Source organism: Rhinopithecus roxellana, chromosome 17, assembly GCF_007565055.1.
Source record: "Rhinopithecus roxellana isolate Shanxi Qingling chromosome 17, ASM756505v1, whole genome shotgun sequence".
Taxonomy (NCBI): Eukaryota; Metazoa; Chordata; class Mammalia; order Primates; family Cercopithecidae; genus Rhinopithecus; species Rhinopithecus roxellana.
In genome coordinates this window covers 4,657,518-4,677,094 of record NC_044565.1, presented here as the reverse complement: position 1 = coordinate 4,677,094, position 19,577 = coordinate 4,657,518, and the positions used below count along the sequence as shown (strand labels likewise).

The 19,577-nt window shown below is 46.6% G+C and overlaps 1 protein-coding gene across 2 annotated transcripts in view; it reads left to right on the top strand.

Annotated features, from left to right (window-relative positions):
• The window catches only part of MERTK (MER proto-oncogene, tyrosine kinase), a 129,535-nt gene that overhangs the window by 21,395 nt on the left and 88,563 nt on the right, over positions 1–19,577 (top strand). For both annotated transcript variants that reach the window (XM_010386349.2, XM_030921723.1), the window contains exon 2: positions 9,559–9,979. In XM_010386349.2, the coding sequence (XP_010384651.2) occupies positions 9,559–9,979 (421 nt within the window). The remainder of the gene's footprint in view (positions 1–9,558; positions 9,980–19,577) is intronic.

The following is a 19,577-nucleotide window of genomic DNA, read 5'->3' as shown; positions in this document are numbered from 1 at the left end:
TTTCATTTTTTGGGGTGTGTGTGTGTGTGTGTGTGTGTGTGTTTATCCAAAAGGAATGTATGGGGCCAGGGGCAGTAGGAAGGTCACCCCACTGATAAGCCCCTGGTGCTTTTGCTCAGAGGTCCCAGCCCCTTCATGCTCCAAGCCTTGGCTCGGAGAGGTTGGATAGCTTTCCTGATGTGCCAGGTCCCAGCTTGCTCCTCCAGACCCACTCTCCATGCTGCTGTAAGCCCCAGGAAGCAGCCTGTGGGAAGGGCAACAGTGAAATCCCTGGTGCTGTGGCTCTGGCTGGTTTTGACTAAATGACACTAAGTTATATTTGTTCCACTAAGTAAATCCAGGGTGTTCCCACATTCATTGCTTATCTGAAATTCAGGGGTAAAAGGCTGTCCTGTTTTTTATCTGGCAGCCCAAAGCCAACACCTTGTTTTACAGGCAACTTCACGTTCCTTCCACTGTGCAGGCATTTCTGGGCTTTCACTGGCACTCGGGCTTTTCTCCTCCTGTGGCTGGGCTGTGTGACCTCTTGGGGCACACACTGCCCAGCCATTTGCTTGCTTTCCTTCCTGCAAGCCCCAGGCCTGTTCTCTCCCTTTGGCTTGCAGGGCTTTGCTACACTTAGGGCAAATGGGCGGTGTAATCGCCTCTTCCTCCTTTAACGTTCTCCCAGTGGCCCAAGGGTCACTCCAGTGAAGTTAATAATTACCATTTGCAATTTAGGAGTGATCCATTGGGTCAAGTGAATTCTGGTTGAAGGTTTCTTTTTTCTCTCTCTCTCTCTTCTAATGAAGTGTTGCTATTCTTTTTTTTTTTTTTTTTCCCTGAAATGGAGTCTCACTGTGTTGCCCAGGCTGGAGTGCAGTGGCGTGATCTCAGCTCACTGCAACTTCTGCCTCCTGGGTTCAAGCAGTTCTCCCTGCCTCACCCTTCTGAGTAGCTGGGATTACAGGCACCTGCCACCATGCCTGGCTACTTTTCGTATTTTTTAGTAGAGACAGGGTTTTGCCATATTGGCCAGGCTGGTCTTGAACTCCTGACCTCAGGTGATCTGTCCGCCTCGGCTTCCCAAAGTGCTGGGATTACAGGCGTGAGCCATTGCGCCTGGCCACCACACTTTATCAATCAGGAATCCTTTGGGTATTGCATAAATAGTACCAAGTAGAAAATTTCCTTTTGTGCTATGTTTGGCCTCAGCTAGCTGTGGGGGTAAAGGGAGTAAGGTGGGAGTTCTTAACCTGGGTGACAGGGCAGGTGCTCAGGACATGATTCAAATATCAGCCTGATGTGTGCACACAGAATGGGGGTGGGGGCACTGGTCTAGGTTCTGCCTTTTCTCCTAGAGAGGGTAGGGAAACAGGGATACAAGCGTTTACAGGATTCCAGATGCAAAAAACCTTTCTCTGAACTTTGGGAGGTGGAGGCAGGCAGATCACCTGAGGTCAGGAGTTCGAGACCAGCCTGATCAACATAGTGAAACTCAGTCTCTACTAAAAATACAAAAATTAACTGGGCATGGTGGTACCTGCCTGTAATCCCAGCTACTCAGGAGGTTGAAGCAGGAGAATTGCTTGAACGGGAGGTGAGGGTTGCAGTGAGCTGAGATCGTGCTGCTACACTCCAGCCTGGGCTGTGACAGAGACTCGATCTCAAAAAAAAAAAAAAAAAAGCCTTTCTCTAAATCACAAACCCACCTGCAGAAGGACTGTCGGGCTGTCCGATAGCAAATACTTTCAGCAGACAGCAAGACTGGCGAGGAAACAGCGCACCTCTGGAACAAGGTGCATGCTCTTGGCCTCTTGGCCGTGCATTTATGTGTGCATTTGTATGTGCCTCTTGGCCGTGCATTTATGTGCCATGTGTCCATGTGTGCTTGAGGTGGGGAGCAAAGAACCTCCAGGAGCTGAAAGATAAGCCCTCACTCTCTTGCAGCCTCCTCTGGGCCTCATTTTTATTTTATTTTTATTTTTGGTAGAGACTTGTCTCACTCTGTTGCCCAGGCTGATCTTAAACTCCTGGGCTCAGGCAATCTTCCCGCTTCGGCCTCCCAAAGTGCTGGGAGCCACCATGCCTAGCCTGGGCCTGTTGAGTTTGAGGCTGAACTTTAGAGAGGTCAACTGATACTTCCGCCCATTTTATTGTTGGGGAAGGAATAGAAAGAGCAGGAGTAATGGGTCCCACAAGTTGGTACTCACTCCTGCCATTACTCTAACTCTGGTAGAGGAGCTATTCCCCTGTCTTCCCAGGTACCTGGGATCATAAAGCAGGCTGATGGCACACAGCATCCTGGGGTGGAGTGTTGGGGTGGGGTGGAACTGAACAGGGTTCACCAGCCAGCACCCTCAGTCCCACAGGGCTGCCACCTGCCCTGCTCAACCCTCTTCCCACAGCATGGAGGGACTCCAGGGCCAGGGAGGCTGCTTGCTGCCACATCCCCACCCACTACCATGGGACCTGCAGTTTTAGTTGCTGCTGCTTTCTTTATGCACCTTGGAGATCACCTTGGGCTGTGATCACCAGGCTTCAAGAAAACCAAAGGAGCTCATGTTAGGAAAGGCTTAGGGAGACCATCCCTAGTGAGACTGAGAGATGCCTTAGAGCTGACAGCCCTTCGCATCCCAAGCCCGATGTATATTTTTTCCTCTCACTCATGGCTGGCAATTATATTACTCTAGTATTGCCCTTCCCCATGCATTGTCCAAGACAGACATCACTGATTAAACTCAGCCCTTATCCCCGCAGGGCCCAGACCTGGCTTTAGAAATTCCTACTTTAGGTAGCCAGCAGGCCAGGGTTCAGATGCAAGCCAATAACAGCCATGTCAGCCATTATCTTTGGAGTGTGCTGGTGGACTCGATGCCTATCAACTCCTAGTGCTGAGGTCCTCTTGTCCTCACAAGAGTTCAAAGAATTTATAGAGCTTTCCTGAGGCCATCCCTTGAGGTGGTGAGGAACTGGGTGGGCCTCAGCCCTCTGACTGTAGAGCTGCTAGCTAACCTCTGGGCAGCACTGCCCGCCAGCCCGTCTGCCACTGCACACTGCATTTGACAGGTGCTCAGCAGGGATCCATGGATTTGAGGGTAGGATTCACTAGTTGATCCCATGGAAAACAGCATTCTTTACTGGCATGCCCTAACCAACCAATTTTGAGTCTAAGAGACTATTCACAAAGCCCCTAAATGTCTGAGCCCCTGTAATTGTGTGTCATAGGCATGCTGACAGTCTCTCCAAGTTCCGCCTCCAGCCACAGCAGTGTCCTTGCCTGAACCACCTCTCTTCCCTGCTCACCCTTCGGGACCCTCTGCCCGTCGCACCCGTTTATTCTGGAAATGTTTGCCGCCTGTGACTCCATGCCCATCATCATGGTGGGTTTAGACGATGCCACCTCCAGCCTTCAAGGAAGTTACAGACAAGTATGTTCAGAAAAGCAGGGCGAACTCACACAGAAAAATGGGCAGTATGTCAATAAACATTCATTAATCATGTCCCTTGGGCATGTCCTGTGCTGGGGGCTGGAGAAAGATGATGGAGACAAAAGCCCTGACTTTAAGAAGCAGATGTTAGGGCTCTGGTCAAGGGCTGCATGGTGATTGGAAACACATGGGCACAGGGCAGGGGTGCTGCACCACACAAGACCAGGACTGGATGGAGTGGCCTCTGGAGTTGGTAAATGCAGCTGCTGGAGCAGCTGGGCGGCTACTCTCGGACCTGAGTGAGAGGCTGGTGATCAAGGCAGCTTAGCAGCATTCGTTGATGTGAAGTTAAAATTCCACTCCAGCTGTTTATGCAGTCCACATGAGGAAGCAACCCTGGAAGAAGGTGGGAGGATCAGGTGGAGATTTCTTGTGAATTCCACCCAAGTTACCACCAGAGGCACCCCACTTTTCCATGTGCTATGGAGAAAGGACCACATTTGCATTAAGTCTTTGATGTGGGTAAGCCTTTCAGTCTGAACTCATCCGCAATCACTCCCCAAAAATAATTTTGAGAGTATTCCACTTTTGTGGGGGAAAAGATACATTATACAACCAAAGTAATAGAAACAATGGAAAAATTAGCAACTTAAAATATAATTTCTAATTAACCATTGCCCCAACCCTTGGGTCCAAAACCTTGGAACAGTTTTTGTTTTGGCTTTTTTTTTCTTCACATTTTGTATAATCACCCAGGGCCCCCACATAGGGCTGGTGAGGTTATACATTGCATAGCTCTAGAGAACAATTTATACACCCAACAACGATGTGAATGGCAATACCACCCCCCTAAAATTGGGCAGTACGAGCCTCACCAATCTCACCAGCCACGTGGGGGTCCAGCCTCAGTCCCAACAGTTCTCAAGGGTTAGACCATGGAAGATTTTTATTAACTGATAATAAAATGAGAAAATAATTAAAATAATAGCTAACATTGAGGGCTTACTGTGATCCAGACAGTCACAACTCCTTTATTCCCGTTGGCAACCCTATGAGGCACCGTGGTTACCATCCCCACTTTTCCTACGAGCAAACTGAGCCTGAGCAGCCTCGAGCCACCAGCTGTCCACTCCTGAGAACACTCCTTTATGCCAGGATCGCGTCTTTCCTCAATATTTGGTGTCAGACTGACTTTCCTTTGTGGAACACTGGTGGTAGTGAGGATGCGGTTGCTGTCAGCTCCCTCTTCTCTGTCTCCTGCATCCTTCCTGCTCCTCGCTGACTGCCCCTGTAGTCAGGTCTTCACTGCCTTCCTGGAAGGTTCCCGCTTCCTGCTCTTCTTCCTCCTACTCAGCCAGTTGCTGGTGCCAGAATGCCCTTCATCAAGCCCAGCTCTGAGCCTTGTCCTCCCTTGCTCAGAAGCCTTCCAGGAAATTCTCCTGCCTCGGCTGGGATTCAGGGCGCTCCACATTCAGCTTAATTTAGGTTTATCTCCCATTTTTGTTCTAGCAGAGTAGCTCTATTCTTCAGCTAAATTGCTGTTTGCAAACTAGTTGGGCTACTTCCTGTCTCTTCAGTTTCCCACCACCTTTGACCCTAGCAGCCCCAGGCACCTTCTCCATCCCTCCTCAGATCCATCCTTTACTCACTCATTCAACAAACCTATTTTGTGCACCTCCTATATACTGGCTGTAGTGTAGGTGATAGGTATCATGGAGCTTTTAATCTGGCTGTGGAGAAAGAACTGGATGAGTAATCGTAAGATGTATTACAAAAGGGTCCTAGCGCCTAACCTGGGGGTGCTGACCATAGGAGGTTTGTCAGAGAAGGCCTCCCTGATGCTATGGGCAGCCTCCCCTCCCCACCCCCAGTTAGCCGTGTCTATCTCCCCTTTAACTCCTGGGACCCACTGTGGCTCTGTTCCTGAAAGAAGTCTCTCTCTTTATCCCATTTAACTGTCGTAGCAAATCTTGAACCCAGGAGGTGCTATACAAATATCTGTTGACAATCAAATCATTCTGTCAACTTCTGGTAAATCAAATTGTACAGATCAGATTTTTTTTTTTTTTTTTGAGATGGAGTCTCGCTCTGTTGCCCAGGCTGAAGTGCAGTGACGCTATCTTGGCTCACTGCAAGCCCTGCCTCCCAGGTTCATGCTATTCTCCTGCCTCAGCCTCCCAAGTAGCTGGGACTACAGGCACCCGCCACTACGCCCGGCTAATTTTTTGTATTTTTAGTAGAGACGAGGTTTTACTGTGTTAGCCAGGATGGTCCCGATCTCCTGACCTCGTGATCCGCCCACTTCAGCCTCCCAAAGTGCTGGGATTACAGGCGTGAGCCACCATGCCCGGCCTTTTTTTTTTGAGACAGAGTTTCGTTCTTGTTGCCCAGGCTGGAGTGCAATGGCGTGATCTTGGCTTACTGCAACCTCTGCCTCCCAGATTCAAGCAATTCTCCTGTCTCAGCCTCCTGAGTAGCTGGGATTACAGGCACCTGCCACTACGCCTGGCTACATTTTGGTATTTTTAGTAGAGATGGGGTTTCACCATGTTGGCCAGGCTGGTCTCGAACTCCTGACCTCAGGTGATCCACCCGCCTTGGCCTCCCAAAGTGCTGGGATTACAGGTGTGAGCCACTGCGCCTGGCCCAGATATCTTTTAAACCATCTAGAGTGTTGAGTGATTTCAGGGTGGGTTTAGTGGCTCCCTGACTTCAGTGGTGTCACCTTAGTGGGTGGCCTTGCCCATAACCAAGTTAACACTTTGTTTAGTGAACAGCTTGGCTCATGGAAAACTGAATATTATACCCCAAGTTGTAATCAGAGGTTACTATCTTGCAGGGTTGGGCTTACAAAACAGACTTTCTTTTTTTCTTTTTTTTTGAGACGGAGTCTCGCTCTGTCCCCTAGGCTGGAGTGCAGTGGCGTGATCTTGGCTCACTGCAAGCTCTGCCTCCCAGGTTCTGCCATTCTCCTGCCTCAGCCTCCCAAGTAGCTGGGACTACAGGCATCGACCACCGCACCCAGATAATTTTTTGCGTTCTTAGTAGAGATGGGGTTTCACCGTGTTAACCAGGATGGTCTCGATCTCCTGACCTCGTGATCCGTCTACCTCGGCCTCCCAAAGTGTTGGGATTACAGGCATGAGCCACTGCGCCCAGCCCCAGGCTTTCATTTTATATTGTATATGCTTCAATAAATATTTGAATTTTTTCACAACAAATTTGTTAGCTTTCTAATTAAAAATTTAAAATATTCTTAAATAAATTAAACCAACGAAGGTATTATTTGCTTCTCCCACTTCCCATTTTTGCCTTCTAAGAAAGGGACCTATATTTAAAGGGTAGAAAAAGTAATTTGGATTAAACCCCTGACTCCTGAGTCCTCCGTAGCTCAGTGAATAGGAAGAGCCACAGATGAGTGTGCCCATCCAAGTGGCAAAGGTGAATTGTCAAGGCCTCAAAGTACATGAGTAAAGGGCCGGGCGCGGGGGCTCACACCTGTAATCCCAGCACTTTGGGAGGCTGAAGTGGAAGGATCACGACGTCAAGAAATCGAGACCAGCCTGGCCAACATGGTGAAACCCCGTCTCTACTAAAAATACAAAAATTTGCCAGGCGTGGTGGCGTGCACCTGTAGTCCCAGCTACTCAAGAGGCTGAGGCAGGAAAATCACTTGAACCCGGGAGGCAGAGGTTGCAGAGAACTGAGATTGTGCCACTGCCCTCCACTCCAGTCTGGTGACAGAGCGAGACACCGTCTCAGAAAACAAAAACAAAGCCTACATGAGTAAGTAGAGCACCCTTGAGGGAGCTCTGCAGGCATGAGACAAACAGCCAGAACACGCATTGCTGCAGAAAGCATCCACACGTCAGAGGAGGAGGAGCCCCCTCCTCCACCAAGAGCCTAGGCCCAGCCTTGTGAAGATTTGCCTGGCATATGGGCTGTGGGTGACTGGAGAGGCAATGGTCCCTGTCTGTTGTCATCCTGATCTTCACTCCCTGGCATAAGTGAACACCCCCATGACAGCACATTCATCTGTCTGGACAGCTGGGCTCCAGGCCAGCCCACAGCTGACCCACATAGCCCTCCCCTAAAGCACACGGAAGGCCCTACACTCCCACACTCACCAAGACCTCAGGATAAGGAAAAGTCTTCCTGTGTCCTTGTAGGAAAAGCTCTTCTCTCGTATCTCACATTGATCCTGACTCACTAAGGAGGCAGTTCCCAAAGGCAACAGCCATGAGAGTTGGCCCCCAACATCGAAGGGGCCTGGGAGGGAGCAGTTGCTGGAATGGGAGAGGGAGCTGCATGGCGAGGGCCCCCAGACAGAGGTATGCCCTTCAGTTGAGGCATATGTGCTGACCAGAGTGGCTTGGCGGAGAGGAAGCTGGGGGGAATATTTGCAGATCTCTTCCCTTCTGCCCACGATTTCCTGCTTATATCTCCCATTAGCCAATTAAATACTTAATTGAATACTTAAATTTAAAAAATTCCAGCCTGGGCACATAGCCAGACTCCCTCCCTACAAGAAAAAATTTTAAACTAGCTGGACATGGTAGCATGAGCCTATAGTCCATCCTACTCAGGAGGCTGAGGTAGGAGGATCGCTTGAGCCTAGGAGATTGAAGTTGCAGTGAGTTACTGCGCCCCTGCTCTCCAGCCTGGGTGACAGAGCATGAAGGCCCTGTCTCTTTAAAAAACAATTATTTGTTGTTCATCTGAAATTCAAGCTTAACTGGGCTTCCTGTGTTATTTGCTAAATCGGGCACAACTCTGAGCAGAGAATACCCTCTCCCTGCACACACACACTCAGGAGTCCAGGAGGGCATGATGTCCTGAGCATGGCAGGAGGCCAGCCCTTGAGCAAGGATGGAGCCCCCCCTGTGTACCCCCAGCCACCAACCCATGATGTAGAATGCTGGGCCTATATCTCTCCTACCCGTCTGTCTCACGCACTCCCTGCCAACGTATTTGAATAGATAACAACCAGTGTGGAATCTTATGTCCAAAAATGCCACTCAGAAAGCTAAAAGTACAGCTATTATGAGCCTTCCCTTGCTCAGAAACCATCTAAAAATACTTGTGGACCAGATGAAATGGAAACATTTCCAGGTTTATTCCAGCAAGCAAGCATTTTCCTGGAAGCTTTAGTATTCTATAGCTGGTAACTTAAGCACACTTTTTTTGTTGTTAAGGCACAACAATTGTAAACTCATCTCTTTGTGACCTTGAGCAGCCCTTTTTTTTTTTTTTTTTTTTTTTTTTTTTTTTTTTGAGACAGAGTCTCACTCTGTCACCCAGGCTGGAGTGCAGTGGCACGATCTTGGCTCACTACAGCCTTGATCTCCTGGCCTCAAGCTATCCTCCTGCCTCAACCCCCCAAGTAGCTGGGACTACAGGTGCATGCCAACACACCCGGCTAGTTTTGTTTTGTTTTGTTTTGTTTTGTTTTGTTTTAACCTTGAGCAGCTTTTTAAAGACTATTAGCCAAATTTGCAGCATAGTCTCTAACAGAGCAGACAAAGTTATTTATTTTGAGACAGGTTCTCGCTCTGTCGCCCAGGCTGGAGTGCTGTGGTGCCACCTTGGCTCACTGTAACCTCCGCCTCCCAGGTTCAAGCTATTCTCCTGCCTCAGCCTCCCAAGTAGCTGGGATTATAGGAATGTGCCACCATGCCCAGCTAATTTTTGGATTTTTAGTAGAGACAGGTTTTTGCCATGTTGTCCAGGCTGATCTGAAACTCCTGACCTCAAGTGACCCTCCCGTCTCCACCTCCCAAGTGCCAAGATTACAGGTGTGAGTCACCATGCCTGGCCAAGAAAAGTGACCTTGAGCCCTGCTATGTCATCACCTTCTTATACTGCTGAGTTGGGCATGAAGGACTTGGAATGAGTCAGTAAGAAGAAAAATGTTGTTTTTGGTAGGGGGAGTTATATTTCTTCAGTACTCTTCCAGAGACGAGTTTACAAATGAATGAACTGGTGAATGAGAGTATGTCCAGACGTGTGTTTTAATGAATTCTGCTTATCTTTTCCTGGGGCACAGAGGACACCCCAGTGCTCTGTCTTCATGGCCTAAGAAGTTGGGAACCTACTTGGGAAACTCTTCTTATTTAAAAGGCTAAATTTTGGATGTTCTGTTTTACAGCGATCACTGAGGCGAGGGAAGAAGCCAAGCCTTACCCGCTATTCCCAGGACCTTTGCCAGGGAGCCTGCAAACTGACCACACATCATTATTATCCCTTCCTCACGCCAGTGGGTACCAGCCTGCCTTGATGTTTTCACCAACCCAGCCTGGAAGACCACATACAGGAAATGTAGCCATTCCCCAGGTGACCTCTGCCGGGTCAAAGCTTCTACCGCCTCTTGCCTTCAAACACACAGTTGGACACATAATACTTTCTGAACATAAAGATGTCAAATTTAATTGCTCAATCAGTGTACCTAATATATACCAGGACACCACAATTTCTTGGTGGAAAGATGGGAAGGAATTGCTTGGGGCACATCATGCAATTACACAGTTTTATCCAGATGATGAAGTTACAGCAATAATTGCTTCCTTCAGGTATGTGTTCTTTCTTCCTTTTTTATTTTTTTAGTTTTAATTTTTACTTATTTATTTAGAGACAGAGTCTCACTCTAGCCCAGGCTGGAGTGCAGTGGTGCGATCTCAGCTCATTGCAACCTCCACCTCCTGAGTTCAAACAATTCTCCTGCCTCAGCCTCCAACATAGCTGGGATTACAGGCCGACCACCACGCCCAGCTAATTTTTTTTGTTGTTGTATTTTTAGTAGAGATGAGGTTTCACCATGATGCCCAGGCTGGTCTCCAATTCCAGACCTCAGCTGATCCGCCCATCTCGGCCTCCCAAAGTGCTGGGATTAGAGGCATGAGCCACCTTACCAGGCCTCTTCCTTTCTTTTTATTTTTTATTTTTATTTTGAGGCGGAGTCTCGCTCTGCCGCCCAGGCTGGAGTGCAGTGACGCGATCTCGGCTCACTGCAAGCTCCGCCTCCCGGGTTCATGCCATTCTCCTGCCTCAGCCTCCCGAGTAACTGGGACTACAGGCGCCTGCCACCATGCCCAGCTAATTTTTTGTATTTTTAGTAGAGATGGGGTTTCACTGTGTTAGCCAGGATGGTCTCAATCTTCTGACCTCGTGATCCGCCCACCTTGGCCTCCCAAAGTGCTGGGATTACAAGCGTGAGTCACCGCACCCAGCCCCTTTCTTTTTAAATGTCGTTATGCTAATGCTGCCTCAAAAGCAAAAGCCTTTTGTTTTCTGTTTAAGCAACCCACTGGAAGCTTTAGAGAGTTGAAGGATAGCTGACTATGTGTTCAATCTGAGCTTGGCAGTGTTGGAACTGTTGCTTAGCAGATACTCAGGGGCTGGGCCTGGGATGCTACTTCCCACCTGACCTACATATCATATCAAGTACAGCTGGACCCAAGAGCTCTACCAATGAGTGGGAACAGTGTTTCTTACTGGGTAGGAGGAGACATCAAAATCACCCTGGCCACGTGGGGCCTTTTAAACAGAGCAATTGCTTCAGCTTGAGAGTTCTGGGCTGTAGTGTGCTATGCCAATTGGGTGTCTGCATCAATATGGGGACCCCCCCACTGCCACCAAAAGCAGGGGACCATCAGGTTGCCTAAGGAGGAGTGAACTGGCCCAGGTCAGAAATGGAGCAGGTCAAAACTCCTGCACTGATCAGTAGTGGGATTGCACCTGTGACTAGCCACTGCATCCCAGCCAGGGCAACATAGTGAGACCCTGTCTCAAAAAAAAAAAGCCCGAAAAATAAAAACCAGTGCAGCTTTCTCATCCCTTCAGTTACCCTGCCGCCCCTGCCTTCCACCTCTCCCTACCGCCTCCCAGTGCTGATGTATCTCCCGTGCACTATGGGGCAGGAAGAGATGGAAAGTCTGTCTCTGGAAATGCGACAGGCCCTAAGCCTCAGACCATCATCTCAGTACTCCACTTTGTTTTTTAAGAGCAAGCTAGATGAGGTGGGGTGTTGTGTGTGACAGGGATAAGCTAAGCCAGGACTTGTATCTGGACTACTCTGTTTTCCCAGAGACCCAGCTGTCATGTCTCAGAATGCTGCAGACGGGCAGGTAGGTGCTTCTCTTCTCGCCACCCCTTTTGTATTCTCCACCCTTTCGTCTTAGCCAGGAGGTGTTTTGCTTTTCTGCTTTTGTTTTTTGCAGCAGGACTTTGTTGCATACACGGTTTTAGAATTGGGTTGGCCTGTGGTTGTTAAAAGCATGAAATGAGGTCAGAGCCACACAGCGTGGAAGGGAGAACCTTTTTCCTGCAATTCTTCCACTTTGGAGTGGAGCCTTCTTTGATCTGTTCCATTTTCACTTTCTCTGACATGATACTTGGCACCGTCCCATACTGTGTCATGCCTTTTAGTGAATCGTTTTGTTTCCTTTTCAGAAAACCACCTTACAATTACCACAGACCTAACTACTTGGGTTAGTGTGCCAACACTTCCACAAGATGTGCCCTTTTTGCATATTTTTTCCCCCAGGTTGTAGACTTGGTTAGTGGATAACCCCTTAGCTTCCAGGCAAAGAATGCAACTTCCATATTACTCTGGCTGAGTCTCTCCGCAGCCATTCTCAGCCCGTGGCTAAGACTGCTTAGGAGATTTGACTATATTTTTTCTACATCAACTATAAAAAGCAGGTTTCTTACAATTACATAGACATAGCTTCTGAAGAGAGAAGTAAAACTATCTTTTAATAATAAGTGAATGACCGAGACGGGCAGATCACGCGGTCAAGAGATCAATATTATCCTGGCCAACATGGTGAAACCCTGTCTCTACTAAAGATACAAAAATTTGCCAGGCGTGGTGGCGCACGCCTATAGTCCCAAATACTCGGGAAGCTGAGGCAGGAGAATCGCTTACACCTGGGAGGTGGAGGTTGCAGTGAGCTGAGATTGCACCACTGCACTCCAGCCTGGCAACAAAGCGAGACTCCATCTCAAAAGAAAAAAAAAAAAAGGAAGTGAATGAGGAGTAGTTTAAAGATTTCAAGAATAGTAAGCTGGCACATTGGTCTCATTGGGTGTCACCTAGGAGGGGAGCATAGCCCTACCCTGCTGTCTCTCTGGACTTGGCCAGTGCATGACTGTGGGTGAGCTGTCTCATCTTCCCTGGTCTATTTTCCAAAGGAAGAGATGAACTTGGACCATGTGACTGCCAGCTCTACTTCTGCTCTCAGATGCCATGAGCTGTTCAGAGGACTTAAATTGTAGAGTTTTAAAATTTTGATTAGTCAGTTTCTTGTTTTGGACCCATGTCTTTAGAGTGCAGAAGATGACCTGGGTGTTATTTTGAGAACTTTAGAAATTTGGAGTAGAATTTATTCTACTGTTTGTATTCAGCTTATTACATATAAACTCATTCTAAAGGAGAAAAATCTTATTTGACCTCCAAACTAAGCCTGAAAGCAAATTTAGTGATCAGAATTTTTGCAAATGATGAGCATTTCATTGAATTAGGTAGCATACAGGATGATACCAAATTTGCCTGTGTATGATTCTTCAACTTTATTAAGGTAATGTTCAGGGGCACAGTAACTGTAGAGTGATTCAGTGAAATAAATTATAGTTGTAAGAGTTAAAGAAAGAGGAAAGAAACACGAAATGCAGCTTAACAGTCAAAGATGGGTTTATTTTAAAGAAATAAACCTGAGAGGGGCTTCTGGCCAATTTCAGTGAGGAGCATTATCTTTTATAGACTAAAAGCATATATTAGTTTTAGGGTAAGGGGCTTACCACAAGCTTGGAATGTTTGTATGTTGGGGAGAAGTTTATGGCAGGGTTGGAATGTCTCTGGTCAGAGGGGAGGTTATCTTGGGGCTGATACCTCTCTGGGCTGAAGGGGACTTTATCTCGGGGCTGGCATGTCTCTGGTCGGGGAGGGGTTTGGAATGTTTTTGGTTGGAGATGTTATTTGTGGTTTATGGTCATGCTGACCTTAGCCATTAGGCTGATGCCCTTTAGATTTAGGCAGTTTTTAATCAAGGTGAACTTTAGAATGACAGTGCTTGTCCAAGATTGCAATACTCCTGCTCTGTCAATAGTTACTTAATCAAGATGACAAGTATTTATATAATTTCTTGGCAAGAGAGGATGATGTTGGAGACCCTAAACGTGCAGTGTGTTTTAGGTGAAGACATTGAGCCCTGTGAGCAGGGTCACTAGGCAGTGAGCTAGTCTTACTTAAACAGGGAGCCTGATTTGCACCCCTGCAGTGACCTCTCTTCTCACATCTCCCGGGCCCTAAGGAAATCTACTGTGGCTCCCAGGAACAGTGAAGAGTTAAAAAATAGTTTTAGGCTTTCAATATATGTAATTTTATTAGAAATTCATTAGCCTGCAATTTTGCTGGAGTTGCCATCAGCAACATCTGTATGGACTATGTTTATTCAAGAGAATATGCAATTAAAATCACTAGGTTAAGAGAACATGGATGTATATTGGCAGGCGTCAAAAGGACTCTAGAGAGAAACACCTGGTATTTTCAGTTTGGTCATAGGAACTTTTTTTTCTAAAAGGTATTAGGATCACACATAGAAATTCCCATAAGAATTTGGCCATGTGCGGTGGCTCACTCCTGTAATCCCAGCACTTTGGGAGGCCGAGGTGGGTGGATCATGAGGTCAGGAGATCAAGACTATCCTGGCTAACACGGTGAAACCCCGTCTCTACTAAAAATACAAAAAATTAGCCAGACGTGGTGGTGGGCACCTGTAGTCACAGTACTTGGGAGGCTGAGGCAGGAGAATGGCATGAACCTAGGAGGTGGAGCTTGCAGTGAGCTGACATCAAGCCACTGCACTCCAGCCTGGGCGACAGAGCGAGACTCCATTTCAAAAAAAAAAAAAAAAAGAATAGGCAGAATTTATGTGAATTTTTAAAATGATGAAGTCTCTAGATTGAGGACCCCATACTTTGTATCTGCACTCATTCTTTAAATATGACACAATTGTGAGTTACTAGAGACTGACCCTGTGTTTATCTTTCTTTTCATTATACTTTAAGTTCTGGGATACATGTGCAGAATATGCAGGTTTGTTACATAGGTATACACGTGCCATGGTGCTTTGCTACCATCAACCCATCATCTACCTTAGATATTTCTCCTAATGCTATCCCTCCCCTAGCGCCCCCACCCCTGACAGGCCCCGATGTGCGAAAGTTCCCCTCCCTGTGTCCAAGTGAGAGAACATGCAATATTTGATTTTCTGTTCCTGTGTTAGTTTGCTGAGAATGATGGTTTCCAGCTTCATTCATGTCCCTGCAAAGGACATGAACTCATCCCTTTTTTATGGTTGCATAGTATTCCATGACATATATGTGCCATATTTCCTTAATCCAGTCTATCATTAATGGACATTTGGTTTGATTCCAAGTCTTTGCTATTGCGAATGGTGCTGTAATAAACATACGTGTGCATATGTCTTTATAGCAGAATGATTTATAGTCCTTTGGGTATATACCCAGTAATGAGATTGCTGGGTCAAATGGTATTTCTGGTTCTAGGTCCTTGAGGAATTGCCACACTGTCTTCCACAATGGTTGAACTAATGTACACTCCCTCCAACAGTGTAAAAGTGTTCATATTTCTCCACATCCTCTCCAGCATCTGTTGCTTTGTGATTTTTTGATCACCATTTAAACTGGTGTGAGATGGTATCTCATTGTGGTTTTGATTAGCCTTTCTCTAATGACCAATAGTGATGAGCTTTTTTTCATATGTTTGTTGTCTGCATAAATGTCTTCTTTTGAGAAGTGTCTGTTCATATCGTTTGCCCACTTTTTGATGGGGTTGTTTGTTTTTTTTCTTGTAAATTTGTTTAAGTTCTTTGTAGATTCAGGATATTAGCCCTTTGTCAGATGGATAGATTGCAAACATTTGTTGCATTCTGTAGGTTGTCTGTTCACTCTGATGATAGTTTCTTTTGCTGTGCAGAAGCTCTTTAGTTTAATTAGATCCCGTTTGTCAATTTTGGCTTTTGCTGCCATTGCTTTTGATGTTTTCATCATGAAGTCTTTGCCCATGCCTATGTCCTGAATGGTACTGTCTAGGTTTTCTTCTAGAGTTTTTATGGTTTCATGTCTTACATTTAAGGGGAAGAGAAGGGAAAGCATCTGGTCTTTGGTCCTAAAACAGCACCTGTCCAAGTTGAAGATGTGGTTTAGAGTATCTAATGGCCCAGAGCTTTGGTTACTCCTCACACCTTCCATTGCTCTGACACCCTCTTTCCCACAGTGGCCCCTGCTGTCATGTAGCTCTCTCCCTTCCAAAGGAAGAAAGGACTGTGATAAAGTCATTTACTCTAAGGAAAGCTGTAACATTCACTGGCGATGTCATTTTAGACACCAAGAAATAGAGCTATTATAAAAATCAGTACACATAGGCAAGTACACGCTAGTTATCAAAATGGCCTTCCTTGCATATGAAGTTGTTTTCCGGCAATTCATTGTTTGTCGGCGGCATAGTTAACTGGATGGCTGAATATTGAGGCAAGTTGGGCAGAACTGGTCTCTGTCCTCCTGCTTGTGGTTGTGAACAGAATGGAGGGGAAGGGCCAAGTCAAACATCAGGTGCAGCAGTGCTAAGGTACTGTTGCCTTCAGATTTTAGATTTGTCCTTGAAGTATTGATTTAGAGAAGGAGGAACTGGCATCAGGACTGGGGGAGGTACACTTCTGCCACTCAGGAGCAACCACATCTTGCAATCAAACCTCAGTTAATTGAAACTTGGTGTGGCCGGGCGTGGTGGCTCAAGCCTGTAATCCCAGCACTTTGGGAGGCCGAGACGGGCGGATCACGAGGTCAGGAGATCGAGACCATCCTGGCTAACACGGTGAAACCCCGTCTCTACTAAAAATACAAAAAACTGGCCGGGCGAGGTGGCAGGCGCCTGTAGTCCCAGCTACTTGGGAGGCTGAGGCAGGAGAATGGCGTGAACCCGGGAGGCGGAGCTTGCAGTGAGCCGAGATTGCACCACTGCACTCCAGCCTGGGCAACAGAGCGAGACTCCGCCTCAAAAAAAAAAAAAAAAAACTTGGTGAAGAAAGATGGAAATAATAGGAGCTCATGGACATGTAAGTACGAATCCCATGTACTCTGGAAAGACTAAGGGAGATTTGGCATCATGCATGAAAGTGTCCCTGAAAGATTTTTGAAACTACTTGGTCTTAGCTCGTGTGTGTGTGCGCGTGCGTTTAAATTATTTTAGCAGTAATATATGTATTTTGTCAAAAACTTGGAAAATACCAAGCAGGTACAAATAAAGAAATAATGGCTTATAATCACAACTCTGAGAAAAATTTTCCAAGTATATATAAATAATTTTTTGTATTGTTAATAGAGACAGAGTTTCATTGTGTTAGCCAGGATGGTCTTGATCTCCTGACCTCGTGATCCTCCCGCCTCGGCCTCCCAAAGTGCTGGTATTATAGGCGTGAGCCACCGCGCCCGGCAAGTCTTCAAAATATTTTAAGGTCCTTTATTGCATAGATGATTACATACTCTGTTTCATTCACTTTATATTATGAACATTTCTGTATATTACTAAAAGTCTTCAAAATATTTTAAGGCTGCTACATGCCACTGTAATCTGGCGTTGTGAAATAAAAGCAAATATAGAAGGATGCAAATGAAATTATAAAATTAAAAATTTTATAATTTTAATTTTTATAAGTGAAAAATTCTTTTTAAAATGCTGAGTTTGGGGCATATACCAGGAAAGAAATAACTGATGTTCTGCTCCTAGCCTAGGTGCCCTCTTGAGCTAGGCCTGTTCTATGCTAATCATCCCCCTTTTTTTCCTGTTTCACTTGGGTGTTTGTTATTGTTGATGGAGCCAGGAGTCATCTTTGATTAATAGGTGTAGAAAATGTTCAGTATCTGCTACAGGTTGAGGTCCCTCAAGAGCGTTCACCTGGCCTCCTTTATGGGACTTGAGTCACTGGGCTGGGCCTCCTCCTTGGTGCTGTAGCCACTAACCTGCCTCACCTGTATCCAATATCAGCTGAAAACTAGCACATCCGTTTGTCCAGGCTCCAGGACACTGCTTGGCCAAGACCTTTCACTGGAGTCTCCAAAGAAGGGTGTAATTTGGGGTATTTATTATAATTAGCTCTGATGTCTGGGATAGCATGTAAACAGCCCTCTAGCTTGGGTGGAAATGTGCCCTGGTCCGGCGCAGCGTTCCAGAAGAGGAGCAGCCACCAGACTAGAAGACAGGGAAGCCCAACTCCCAGGCAAAACCAAACACTGGTGGGAGACTTGTGGTGAGGGGAAGGTATTTGTTGTTTGTTTTCTGTTTAGTCTAGGGATTCCCACTGCTTTTTAAATTCTGGCATAGTTCCCAGTGGCTAAAGCTGGAAAGATTTTACTGTTTCATTAAATTTTCTTTGTAAAAATGTTAAGTTGCGTCCAGGCACGGTGGCTTATGCCTGTAATCCCAGCACTTTGGGAAGCCAAGGAGGGAGGATTACTTGAGCCCAGGAGTTCGAGACCAGTCTGAGCAACGCAGTAGGACCCCATTGCTACAAAAAATAATAATAAAAAAAAAATTAGGCAGACGTGGTGGTGCACACTTGTGGTCCCAGCTGCTCAGGAGGCTGAGGTGGGAAGATTACTTGAGCCCAGGAGTTTGAAGCTGCAGTGAGCCATGATCCACTCCAGCCTGGGCAACAGAGCAACACTGCCTTGAAAATAAAAAAAAGTGGGTAGTTTGGGTCTTCTGACATCCTGTGTCCTTTGGGGTCCCCGTCTCTGTGTGGGCTCCTGGCACTGGGATGCTGTGTTTTTGGGGCTCCCGTCTCTGTGCAGGCTCTTGGCACTGGGATGCTGTGTTTTTGGGGTCCCCATCTCTGTGCGGGCTCCTGGCACTGGGATGCTGTGTTTTTTGGGCCTCCATGGGCTCTCTGTGCTGGGCTTTTCCCTCCCATCTTGCCTTCCTTGGGGTTGACTGATGCCTGTTGCCAGTTCTTTATTCTGCTGTTCTTAGTGGCAATGAGAACAGAATCTAGAAAATAAAAACCTAATTCATTTAACCAAACCATCTGCTGGAAAAGCTGTTATTAACCACAGATGCCTGATACTTTCTGACTTGTGCCCTGTTCACAAGACTTCCTTTCAGCTCGGAGTTCCTTGCCCTTGGGTTACCCTGTCAGCACCATGTGAACGGCAGCAGGTGAAAACAGACCTTACAGTGGACCTATTTCTTCAAATAATTTTTTTGACATGGTAAAATATACATAACATAAAGTCCCCCATTTCAGCCCGTTTTGAGTGTACAATTCAGTGGAATTCATGTTTTGGTGCAACCATCACCACGTGTTGTGTATCCATCTCCAGAACTTTTTAGTCATCCTAAGCTGAAATTCTGTACCATGAAACAATAATCCCCCCATTCCTCACTCTCCCCACCCCTAGTAACCACTACTCTACTTTATTTTTATTTTATTTTATTTTATTTATTTATTTTTCTTGAGACGGTCTCACTCTGTTGCCCAGGCTAGAGCGCAGTGGTGCGATCACGGCTTATTGCAGCCTCAACCTCTCAGGCTCAAGAGATCCTCCCACCTCAGCTTCCTCAGTAACTTGGACCACAGGCATGAGCCACTGCACCTAGCTATTTTTTTTTTCTTGTATTCATAGAGACAGGGTTTCGCCATGTTGTCTAGGCTGGTCTTGAACTCCTGGGCTCAGGTGATCCTTCTGCCTCAGCCTCCCGCAGTCTGCTTTCTTTCTCTGTGAGTTTGACTACTCCAACTACCGCATATAGATGGCATCATACAATATTTGTCCTTTTTTGTATTTCTTTTGAAAAGACTCTAGTGCATAACTGCTACTTCCAAGTCATTTCTGAGCAGGCCAGACTAGCAGTGGTAAGGAGTGAGGGTTAGAGACATGCTGTGTGTGTATAAGATGTGCCTGGGCTAACCCAGCCTGTGCTGCCCTGGGGTGATGGGCTTCTGCAGCTGCTGGCCATGCAGCTGTGCCCAGGTGGTTCCTGTCTAGACACCGCAGCTGAGTATGTGCTATTTCTTTTGTCTTCCCTTGTTCAGATGTTTGTATTTGACCAAAATCTGATGAGATTTTTATGCCATTTTTCTTAAGCAG